Source organism: Anopheles bellator, chromosome 2, assembly GCF_943735745.2.
Source record: "Anopheles bellator chromosome 2, idAnoBellAS_SP24_06.2, whole genome shotgun sequence".
Lineage (NCBI taxonomy): Eukaryota > Metazoa > Arthropoda > Insecta > Diptera > Culicidae > Anopheles > Anopheles bellator.
Window position 1 is genome coordinate 21,914,049 of NC_071286.1, and position 10,616 is coordinate 21,924,664.

The 10,616-nt window shown below is 50.2% G+C and overlaps 5 protein-coding genes across 5 annotated transcripts; 2 read left to right on the forward strand and 3 right to left on the reverse strand.

The window, feature by feature from the left end:
- Nucleotides 1-64: 64 nt before the first annotated feature.
- Nucleotides 65-3,349, reverse strand: LOC131207180 (WD repeat-containing protein on Y chromosome). The gene is made up of 3 exons (XM_058199792.1): nucleotides 2,966-3,349; nucleotides 858-2,908; nucleotides 65-794 (listed from the first exon to the last, which is right to left on the reverse strand). Exons 1-3 carry the CDS (start codon nucleotides 3,347-3,349, stop codon nucleotides 65-67), a joined length of 3,165 nt encoding a protein of 1,054 aa, XP_058055775.1.
- A 381-nt stretch (nucleotides 3,350-3,730) lies between these two features.
- LOC131208377 (uncharacterized) lies at nucleotides 3,731-4,950 on the forward strand. The gene is made up of 2 exons (XM_058201111.1): nucleotides 3,731-3,996; nucleotides 4,089-4,950. The coding sequence occupies exons 1-2, from the start codon at nucleotides 3,903-3,905 to the stop codon at nucleotides 4,856-4,858; spliced, it is 864 nt and encodes a 287-aa protein (XP_058057094.1). The 5' UTR covers nucleotides 3,731-3,902; the 3' UTR covers nucleotides 4,859-4,950.
- Nucleotides 4,951-4,956: 6 nt separating this feature from the next.
- LOC131208376 (pre-mRNA-splicing factor 18) lies at nucleotides 4,957-6,248 on the reverse strand. The gene is made up of 2 exons (XM_058201110.1): nucleotides 6,158-6,248; nucleotides 4,957-6,080 (listed from the first exon to the last, which is right to left on the reverse strand). The coding sequence occupies exons 1-2, from the start codon at nucleotides 6,218-6,220 to the stop codon at nucleotides 5,079-5,081; spliced, it is 1,065 nt and encodes a 354-aa protein (XP_058057093.1). The 5' UTR covers nucleotides 6,221-6,248; the 3' UTR covers nucleotides 4,957-5,078.
- Nucleotides 6,249-6,521: 273 nt separating this feature from the next.
- Nucleotides 6,522-8,676, reverse strand: LOC131212118 (large ribosomal subunit protein uL4). Its single transcript, XM_058205865.1, has 3 exons — nucleotides 8,592-8,676; nucleotides 7,565-7,991; nucleotides 6,522-7,482 (listed from the first exon to the last, which is right to left on the reverse strand). The coding sequence occupies exons 1-3, from the start codon at nucleotides 8,592-8,594 to the stop codon at nucleotides 6,644-6,646; spliced, it is 1,269 nt and encodes a 422-aa protein (XP_058061848.1). The 5' UTR covers nucleotides 8,595-8,676; the 3' UTR covers nucleotides 6,522-6,643.
- A 341-nt stretch (nucleotides 8,677-9,017) lies between these two features.
- Nucleotides 9,018-10,289, forward strand: LOC131210026 (pre-mRNA-splicing factor SPF27). The gene is made up of 2 exons (XM_058203212.1): nucleotides 9,018-9,192; nucleotides 9,266-10,289. The coding sequence occupies exons 1-2, from the start codon at nucleotides 9,118-9,120 to the stop codon at nucleotides 9,827-9,829; spliced, it is 639 nt and encodes a 212-aa protein (XP_058059195.1). The 5' UTR covers nucleotides 9,018-9,117; the 3' UTR covers nucleotides 9,830-10,289.
- The last annotated feature ends 327 nt before the right edge of the window (nucleotides 10,290-10,616 follow it).

A 10,616-nucleotide genomic window follows, 5' to 3' on the forward strand; every position in this document is an offset into this window, starting at 1 on the left:
GGCGTCCAGAGAAACAATAAATTTTTACTCAATTACGAGATTATTTTCAAACCTATCGCTTTCCCTATTTGTATGCGGTCTCGGTGTCCAGTACGGTGTCCATTTCCGTGTCCGACACGTGGTTGAATTGCAGTTTTCTCGTGCGTTCCAGAATATCGCTTAGCTGCAGGCTAACGGTCAGCGGTTTCACCGGGAATTCTACCATGTGGCCGTACACCGGAAGCGAAGGGTATGTCCGCTCGAGTCTAATCGTGGCCAACATTGGCTCCCGGGCCGGTGGTTTCAGGACGCTACGGTTCACTATCGGCTCCCGTAACGGTGCTCCGTACGTTTCGATGCCGGGAAGGTACTTTCGCGATCGCTCCAGACCGAGCGATGCGTGTTGAAACTGGCGCTGGTAGTCCTTTGCGCCACGCAACACCTTCGCCGTGGTGAAGCTCACCTCGCGCTGCAGGTCGGGTGGAATCCGGAACCGGTAGCTAGGGGCCGGAGGAAGATCCAACCCTAATGGTTCCCAGTTAACCGGGCTGCCCAGCAGGCCGATGTAACGGCCAGCCAGTGTCCACAACCGTACCGTACGGTCACTGCTTGAGCTGAGCAGTAACTCGCTGCGATCCAAATAGACCAGTTTGGTGACGCAGCTACGGTGCGCTTGGTAAGAGTTCAACAACCACGGTTTCGGTTGCGAACGGGCTGATCGCTTTGCACGCCCCGGTATCACATCGTCCAGAAGGAACGGGAACAGAATCCGAAGTGAAGGTTTGTTCACTTTGAATTTATCGTCATCGGGAATCCTGCAAACGGACAGCAGAAAGAAGTTGCAAGAGGTGGCCGAGGTGTTGCAATCCACTGCTTACCAACAATTTTCAATGTACCACGTCTTGATGTAACCGAGTGCCGTGCCGGTGAAGAGGAAGCGGTTCGAGAAATCGCTCGCCATCGCCAAAACCCGATCGCCTGCCATGTGGATCGCACTGAACGCACCCCGGTAGCCGCCGTCCGGATGGTGGGACCAAACTTGCACCATTCCCGTGTCGAGCGAACCCAACAGTGTGCCGTAGTTCGGAGCCATGGGGCGACTCGGCAGAAACATTAGCACCTGAATCGCAACCCGTCGCATCTGCTCCAACCCTGATGGCATGACGATCCTAGACAGGCGTCGATCCGTCGCCCCATCCATTGACGCCTGAAACAACGATCGTCGAATGGTGGATCTTCGGCGCACTTTCAGTCTCTCATTAGCGGATTCGCTACTACCCTGCGGGCGTAACACAATCGGCAGACGCGTGCGAGGATTGGCAGCGTTATACCGGCGATACGGTTGTCCCGTTTCCAGCATCCACAGCACAAGCTCTCCGGCGTAGCTACAGGTGGCCAACGCGCCCGGTACCGAGTCATTAACGGCAGCACATAGCACATCATCCGAGTGTAGCTTCCGCCACGGTAAACCGTTCGGGTATTCGTCTTTCGCGTCGCTGGCAGCAGCAAACTCCACCACACGATGGTTCCAGCCCATCGCCAGAATGCGATTAGCGCTCCAGAAGATGGCCGTCACTTCGCAGTCCTCCTCGATGTGCATCGTGCGCATGCAGGTACGACCACTAAGGTTCCACACCTTCAACGACCCATCACGGGCTCCAGTCACCAGCAGCTGTTGCTTACCATCGAAACACCCGGCCGTAATCTCGACCGGTTCCGGTAAGCCGTTGCGGATTTGAGTGTGCGCCTCGGTTATGATGCTCATCTTCCGGTTCATCCGATGATCCCACGTGATAATGAAGCTATCGAGTCCACAGCTAACGACCAGCTTGTAGAGGGCATTGTACAGTAGCACTGAAACGGGGCGAGTATGACTCTCGCCGTCGGTGCGATCGAGAGGAATCTCGGGACAGCAAGCCACAACTGCCAACTTATTGCTGGCCATCGCAAGCTGCCGCTCACGGTCGTCGTAGTACGCACAAACAGCCAGCCCTTTCGCAAGCGTCGTGGCCAGTTGGCTGAACGTTTGCAGCAACACCCGATTCCGTGCGTCCCACACTTTCACGTTGCGCTTCTGGTCGAGGCTGTAGATTTTCTCCCCAGCATCCTGGACGAACAGGAACACAATGCTTGCCGTGTGGCCAATCAGAACGGCCGACGGTTTCTCTGGACGCCGGATGTCCCACAAACGTAGATCACAGTCCGGACCACCGGACACCAGTAGCTCCTTGGTAGGTTCGAACGCAAAACATGTCACTCCACGGGGCACGTAGAAGTCGATCCTTGACGAGCGGTTCTCCAACGACTGTATCGTTAGAGTGGGAAGAGGGACAGCCTGATGCTTTGGCCCCTTCGTTGTGGTGGTCGATGTTAGTGGATTCTCCTCGGAGGCTGCGATGAAACTCTTTAAGCTTTCAACATACCGCACCGATCGCACTTGATCCACTAACAAACGTCCAAAATGAACGCAGTCCACCGGAGGATACATTCCGGCAAGCAGATCGACCCAGCGAACCCAAGTAACCACCGAGAAGGACTCGCCCGATATCGTTGCCTTTCGGTCGGGATGTAATTCCAACACCGCCACGTGTCCTTCATAGTCTCCAACGAACAGCCGGCTTGGTTCGTCCCGTCCGTACCGGTAGTCCAGAGTACTGATTGGATGGGGCAATTGTTCGATGACCGTTTTTAACGTGAACGAACCCGCCACGACGTTGTAGAACCGGAGCTCACACTCTAAACTTGCCACGCACAACGAGCGCTGGTCGGGTAGAGATACCGCATCGAGGACCCAGGTTTTCGATCGTTTCAGCCGCGACGGGACCGAGCGAGCTTTCAGAGAGAGTTTCCAATTCTTGGTCCAGAAATTGATAATCCCCTCCCTGGACGTAGTTATCCAGTGTCCTTGCGACCAGCTGATGCTACCGTCCTACGGCGGGAAACAGGGGTGAAGGTGGCTGGGAGGTCCCATCGGCCCGATACTCACGTAGTACACCATGGGACAAAAGTCGATCTTCACGATCGTGTACACTTGACGGCCCAATTTCACCTCAAGATCGTCGGCAATGGGTAGATCGAGCGATTGTTTCACGGCCAGCGGATCGTCGTCCTGGAAGCCCAGAATCAGGTAACTTAGCAGCTCGTCCCACTGGCAAAATTCATCGTGATCGGTGTTTATCTGCAGGAATAACGTTCGATACTGCTCATCGGTGTAGCGCAATCCGATGGTGACGAGAACTTCTCGAAGTTCGGCGCGGGTAAGTCGGCCAGCGCTTGCTAGGAAAGTAGTGTGCAGAAATTCTATTTGCCTAACCGAAATCGCACGGTGGATCTCCTGGTCCACCGGAACCGAAGAGAAACGGGCCGCCATAATACGAAGAGATACGTTACTGGGAAACGCTTCCCTCTTCAGGGTTACTTTGATGAAGGAAGCAAATTCAGTTGAAAGTTTGTTTCTTCTATGACATCTGTTGCACTAAGAGCTCGCTAGTTGGAAACTCTCAATCGTATCGCTAATTTTTCTTTTTATGGTTAACTCAACTTCATTTATTTGTTTTCAGCTCGTCCGCTCAAAAACAAAACCAAATGTATCGCATAATAAAACAGCTCCACTGATGGAAAATGTTGTCCACTGAAAGTCTCAACACCGACCAGTGTGCGGTTTGCAGTTCCAACAACAATGCCCGACCAAATGTAAACAAATTTCGCTGTCATTTCCGCGCCGAAGCGCCAAAATTGATTGTCCCCAAATTGCATCTTGGCAGTAGCTGCACAGATTAGATAACGAGACACGAGTGCATTTGTTTACGAACGACTGAAGTACTCTTTTATTTACTCTTCGCATACGATACGCGCGTGCAGCGTCGTGGGTGAATCGAACATTATCTTTGAGCTTCGTGCCGCAGACTGCGTAAAGCCCGAGAATGTCCGATGTGACTAATCTCGCCGGTGTCCAGGTCGGATTTATAGGTGGTGGAAATATGGCACATGCCATTGCATCTGGATTGCTGAGCAAAGGTACGGGGAACTAGCCATTCATTGAAATAACTGGCCACTTATTCACCGATTGCTCCTTTTGTTTCCGGTGCCTTCGATTCTACTACGTACAGGCGTCCTGCAGCCGGACCAAATTCATGTAACGGCCACGAAGCTGCAGAACTTAAAAGAACGCTGGTCGCCACTCGGTGTGACGCATTTGGGTACTGATAATGTGGAGCTACTGAAACATTCGAGCATCGTTTTTCTCTGTATTAAACCTCAAGTTCTTCCTTCGCTAACGGAAGATCTTAACCATGCACATGTGACGGGCTCGCTTCCAAACTGCCAGGATAAACTGTTCGTTTCTATACTTGCCGGTGTGACACTGGAACGTCTGCGAGGCGCACTTTACAAAACAACAATGGCAACCTTCGTGCGCACCATGCCCAATACGCCGATGCAGGTTGGTCTCGGCTGCACCGTTTACTGTGCCGAAGCCAATCGCTCTTCAAGGGTTGAGCCGCTGTACGAAGCTCTGAAAAGTATGCTCGGTTCCCTCGGAGTTGCGTTCGAGGTGCAGGAGAGCCAGATGAATGCCGTCACTGGATTGGCTGGATGCGGACCGGCGTATGTGTACCAGTTTATCGAGGCCCTTGCCGATGGTGGCGTGAAGCAGGGAATTCCCCGCGCCATGGCACTACAGCTGGCAGCTAACACCGTCATGGGTGCGGCCAAGATGGTACTCGCTACAGGCAAACATCCGGCGGTGCTGAAGGATGAAGTTTGCTCCCCGGGCGGTGCCACCATTCACGGTGTACATGCTCTCGAGCAAGGATCGATGCGCGGCACGGTGATAAATGCGGTCGAAATGGCCACTAAACGTTCGTCCGAACTTTCGTAATCGTAAGCATGAAGACATAGGATCTGCGTGATCGTTAAATATGCGTGGCCATTATAGTTGTGTCGTTCGACAATAAACACATTCGTCATTGAATCTCATCGTCACGTGCACATTATGTATTTGTGAAAATAACATCTGAATTATTGAAAAAAAAACTTTATACAGTTTATTCTCCACCAACTCAAATTCTTAAAACAAAATTACAGTTGCGCTGTGGCGTTCAATCTTGTCTGTCCTTCTTGCTTACATACTCGACGCACCGGGACGGATCGGTCGGAAAGTAGTCCTGCATCTTCGTCATCAACCGTTTTAGGCCCTGAATGTACTTGCGCTGTGTTTCGTCGTTCATGACGTGGGCCACGTTTTTAGAAAAAATCTTCTCACGTCCGGTACGCGCGTGAATGCCCACCATTGTCACACCGATCGGCCACGGTGCATTACCGATCGCCATCGTTAGGTACGCGTCGCTGGCATGGATATAATCACGCTTCAGTAAGCTCTTCGTAATGTCCGTCAAGCTGTCGAGGATGTCCTCCGGGATGGTTTTGTTTTTCAACTTTCGCAGCAACGGCCGCAGGTACAGCCGCGTCTGCTCGAACGTAGCTCGCGCAATTTTCCCTTTCGTGGCCATCCGCTCTGCCGCAGTGACCGAGCTAAGCTGATCGTTCCAGATCTTCAGCAGAAACTGAATAAGGGTCATTATCACGTCACAGTCGTGGTCTTTACCGCTGCGCCCTAATCGAACTGCCATTTGCTGAATCGATTCATACGTCACGCTATCGTCCACATCGTAGTCTTCGTTTGAGTTCTTCGCCTTTCCCATGCCCATGATACCCGACCCTTGCCCGTTGGAGGTAAGGATTTCATTAAGATATGCTTCGTCCACCTGCTCCATCGCTTCCTGAAAATCGTTGCGGAACCCTCTGTTGATTTCTGGGGCCGAAATTTCCAACTGGCGCAACCGATGGCAGGATTCTTGTTCCGTTTCACCGTACAACAGGATCGGTTCGCCTCGTTCACGTAGCTTCCGGATCACTTCCGAGCGGGGCAGTTTGCGGAAATCATACTTAGCGTCCTCGTCGATGGCTGCGCTACCATCCTTTGCATCCCCAGCACTGTTTGCACGAGTGCGGTCGGCTTTGTTATAGCCACTTTTCTCCAAATACTCACTCTCCTCATGCGCGAGAAGATCGCCCCGTTTAAAGTACTTTTTCTTCTCATCCTAGAAGCGAAAGAAAAACATTAAAGTTATGCGCATGTTGCGCCCTACGATTCGACTATCAGCGGGGGTTTACTTACCACTAGTTTCTTTTCTTCCAAAAGTTTCCTTTTTCTTGCAATTTCTGCTTTTAAAATATCCATTGTTTCGTAGATTACCAACAAACAAGTAGGTTTCTGGTGCGATGCTCGGCCTAGAAAGTAAACAAGGGTTTAGTCAGTTTGACATTTCCCTGTCAAAGTCTCTTTTCGATCGTCAGCGCCCTCTGTCCGTGAAGTTGTGATAGGCGATATTTCTATTTAAAAAATGACGTTAGTTATCTCCGACAGATCACATTAATCATCCAGTGCGGCAGATTACGAATTAATTAAAAAATTCTGTACTTCTGTGAAACGGTGCAAAAGTGACACGAAAACAACCCAAAGACATTCGGAACACATTCAGTTTGCTGTTTTTTCTTTCCCACCACAGCTCAGGGGACTGGTAGAAGGTTTTACTTTTATTACTTCAGTAGATGGAAATTAGAACAAGTTTAAGCGACAATTGTGGAGACCACAACAAACTTATTACTTCTTCGCGACCTTCGCTGGCTGCTTCGCCGTTTTTGCAGCGGCAACCTTCGTAGCCTTTGCGGCCTTCTTCTTCGCAACCAACTCTAGGCGCTTGGCATTGTTCTTCAGCAGCTGCTTCTTGCGGTTCTTTTCCGTGGCAATGAAACGCAAAGCCGGATCGCTCTTGCCGAGCGTGACGTTGCGCTCCTTCGCACGGGCCACAATACGTTCGCAGCGGCGCAGCTTTGCGGCCAGCAGGGCACGACGCTTGGTCACCTCGGCGTACGGATTCAGTTTCACCATCTGTCGCGTGTTGGTCAGCGGATTAAGGCGGCGTACATGACGGTGCACCTTGCGCTTGGGAGCCTTCAGCACTCGCCGGATCTCTTCCGCCTTGAACAAGCGGGAGAGGTCGGTGTTGGCCATGATCGGCGTCGGCAGATTGTAGTTCTTCTTGAACTTGGACTTCTCCTTCCACGTGCCATAGATCTCGTCGAGTTTGGCGAATGCCGACTCGGTCCAGACGCAGAGGCGACCGACGTGGCCACCGGGGGCCAGCTTCATCAAGTTCATCTTGTACACGCTCATGGTGTCCACACCCGGGATGTTGCGGAATGCCTTGCGCAATCCCTCGTCCTTGGCATAGATGACCAGTGGACCACGACGCTGGACGCGGCGACGGTTACGCATCTTACCACGACCGGCACGCAGACGCTGCGAATTGTAGACCTTCTGCACGTCGGCCCACACCTTCGTACGGCGCAGGAACTTCACAGCCTGCTTGGTCTTTTGGAACTTCTGGACTTCATCTGTGACAACCAGCGGAAGCTCCGAAATACCATCGACAATATGACCTAACGAAGGAACATGAGACGTTCAATGCATTTCACTACGTTCACCACAATTATTGCCACCTTGCTTGGGGTGAAACCTTACCGCGCGATTGCACCAGAGCCGGAACGCCGGTGGCAGCCAGAGCGGAGATCAGAGCGTAGCGCTTCAGGTTGATGTTGATCCTGCGGTGCCACTTACGCCAGGTCTTAGTCGGGGCAAACATGCGACCACCACGGCACATGTTACCGTACGCACCCTGGCCGGAACGGTGGGTACCACCACCGCGAACACGCGGAATACGAGCCACCGCACGACCCGTTCCCCACGATTCGGCCGACGTTTGGTGGCCAGCAGCTTCGCTAACGGCGTACGGTTGGCGCTTGTTGCGACGCATCAGCTGCGAAACTTCGCTTACGACATCCGGGCGGATGGGGGCCTTGAACAGCATCGGGAGCGAGACTCCCTTATCCTTAGTCGCTTCATTTTTTTCAGTGTAAACACTGATCAGAGGGCGTGATGCCGTCAAACTCTGGAAAGTAAAACCACAAAAGAAAATATTAGTTTATCATGAAACCAAGCATGAAAGCCGAAAGTGGAATACAGCAGGGAGTGACAAGTCGGACTCAGGAAGAGAGGCATACGAATTGCGGGCGAACCCATAAAAGAAAATGAATGATACAATTTACGAAAAGCAAGTTGAATAGATTTTTCACGGTCCCTAAAGGACACTAAGTCATTCGGCGAAATTCACAGTCAACAACACATACACACAGACAAAAGTCCTTTCACACTCCAGCCAAACACGTTTCCGGCGAGCAAGCACGCATGGTCCTTGAGGATGCCGATTATTCATTTGGGCTTGGGCAAGAAATATCTCACAAAATGTCTTTCCCTATCCTGATTACATTCTTCTCGTATTTCACCATATTCGCTAACCAATAGCATAATCATCGCAGCTGTTTTATAAATCCCGAGCCAACCGCAAGCAAGACAACAAGCCCAAGGTACGACTCACGCGCTCCGATACAAACAAGTGGCATTTTATCCCTCAAAATTACTGCCATCGATAGAAATTTTACATCAACGGACGGCCCTTGACTACGGGAATTGCTATCCATTCGCCACTTACCATTTTAGCACAATATTACACCCGAAAATAGAGAATTATTTTTGGCTGCAATCAGTAAAGCACGTCCGCCATGCCACGGAGGACTGAAAAAGAACTCTTCAAAGCGGAAGCAGCTCGATGCGGCTTTTCCGTGACAGCTGTCAGTTTGACGTTGTACTCCGTTCAGTGGCTGACCCGAGACCCCGGCAAATAATTTGGATTTGCTTTTAATTTCAACATAAGTCAATGTTCAAGTGTGTCACATTATCAGTAATCTTTCTTGTTAATTTTAATAACGAAAGAGAGACACACAAAATAAGTCAAAAATGTAACAAATTGCAATATTTCTGAAAAGCGCATTCGGAGGCAGCAATTCCAAAAGCCTTTTCAACGTAAACAACAGCTTGCCGTCAGAAGCTAGCTTGTCAAACTACCGAACCTTGGTTAGAAACTAAAATATTTATTTTCTAAAACTCAGTAGGCTCAATTTCCTATCCTGCAAATATAAAGAGCAGAATTCTTCTTCGTATTCAATTTCGTGAAAACAATGGCCGTTGAAGTGTTGGTTGATGCCCTGCCCTACATTGATCTCGGTTATGATGATCCCGGCGTCCGAGAAGCGGTAACACGATGCGCAGCAGATAGGGAAAACATCTTGAAACCCGTGGAACTCACGCTTCGCTTTCGCATTGCAGGCTATCGCAATGGTGGAAGAAGAATGCCGGCGTTACCGGCCGACGAAAAACTACCTGGAACATCTGCCGCCCCTAGCTACCACTGCATTTGAGACCGAGCTGATGACTGCCGAGTTCGAACGCATCCAGAACCGTTTACCGATGGAACCGCTGAGCATGAAACGGTACGAACTACCACCGCCACCGGCCGGCAAAATGAATGAAGTGTCAGCGTGGACGGAAAGTGTGGACAATTCGATGGCCCAGCTCGAGCACCAAGCCGTACGGGCCATGAACCTGGAACTGATGTCAGAGTATGGATGCGAGATGTGGAAATCCTATCTCGAAACACTGGTAGCGATGCAGGCCAAGTGTCAAGCGCGCCTGGCGGAAGTGAAGAAGGAAATACAGGACGTGAACTGGGGCCGAAAAACGAAGCAAACGCAGGGAGGTGAAAAGCTGCGCTCACTCGAAGCTCAGTGGGTCATGCTGGTGTCGAAGAACTATGAAATCGAGCAGGCCTGTGCTAAGCTGGAGGAGAAAACCTACCAAAAGAATATGGAGCTAAATATCTCGCAAAAATAAATTAAATTCGTAATTACTTTTACTTAGTTGTTTTCGAGGTTAACTTTGATTTGGAAAACCGCACATTGATCTGCGAATCAAATTCAACTCAAATTGTTACTCTCTCCTAGAGTGTTGTTTTCAGAAAATTTATTCTTTTTACACAACTACATCAATGGCTTCATTTACACCGACAACTAAACATACAAACACGAAACACATTTAACATTCATTGTTGAAAGCATTCTACTTTGCTAATTTTTCAGCTTGATTAATATGTGATCGGGTTCGCTTGGGTTCTGAAAACAAAATCAACCGATTGAGGATTTTTCCATGCTTAGGCCTTCTTTGGTCATTCGAAAACAAGCGAGAAGCGGAACATGTAATATGAAATTTCATGATTTGAGAAAATACTGCTCTTCGATCACTCGACTTTCTACAAACCCACCGCTCACAATTAATGTGTACTTTGCGTAAAATTGCCAATAAAATATATCATCTACGAGTGTAAATCTTATGCTAAAAATGTTACTTTGGCGTGTTTTAGGTGCATTTGACATTGCCACATACTGGGCATTTCGGAGGTAGGAGTTACTGATTTTTGGGGAAGGAACAAGGTCTCTGCTTTACATCAAGTTCGGCCGCAGTTCCGGTAGTTTGTAGTTGGCAAAGTGAAACGGTGGTCCCGATGGCGACGGAGAACGGCTTCCCCTGTACGGTGGAGGGGCAGCAGACTGTCCTTCCTCGGTGGTAAAATTTTCGATGTTCTCGATCGGTTGAACACCGGCCGCCAATGCCATGTTCTCTC

Coding starts and splice junctions, on each gene's coding strand:
- LOC131212118 (XM_058205865.1), bottom strand. Junction 7,483..7,564: donor GGCTCTGGTGCAATCGCGCG/GTAAGGTTTCAC, acceptor TTCCTTCGTTAG/GTCATATTGTCGATGGTATT.
- LOC131210026 (XM_058203212.1), top strand. CDS start 9,118: ATGGCCGTTGAAGTGTTGGTTGATGCCCTGCCCTACATTGATCTCGGT. Junction 9,193..9,265: donor ATCCCGGCGTCCGAGAAGCG/GTAACACGATGC, acceptor TTCGCATTGCAG/GCTATCGCAATGGTGGAAGA.
- LOC131207180 (XM_058199792.1), bottom strand. CDS start 3,349: ATGGCGGCCCGTTTCTCTTCGGTTCCGGTGGACCAGGAGATCCACCGT. Junction 2,909..2,965: donor TTTGTCCCATGGTGTACTAC/GTGAGTATCGGG, acceptor TTCCCGCCGTAG/GACGGTAGCATCAGCTGGTC. Junction 795..857: donor TGGTACATTGAAAATTGTTG/GTAAGCAGTGGA, acceptor GTCCGTTTGCAG/GATTCCCGATGACGATAAAT.
- LOC131208377 (XM_058201111.1), top strand. CDS start 3,903: ATGTCCGATGTGACTAATCTCGCCGGTGTCCAGGTCGGATTTATAGGT. Junction 3,997..4,088: donor ATCTGGATTGCTGAGCAAAG/GTACGGGGAACT, acceptor TACTACGTACAG/GCGTCCTGCAGCCGGACCAA.
- LOC131208376 (XM_058201110.1), bottom strand. CDS start 6,220: ATGGATATTTTAAAAGCAGAAATTGCAAGAAAAAGGAAACTTTTGGAA. Junction 6,081..6,157: donor TGGAAGAAAAGAAACTAGTG/GTAAGTAAACCC, acceptor TTTCGCTTCTAG/GATGAGAAGAAAAAGTACTT.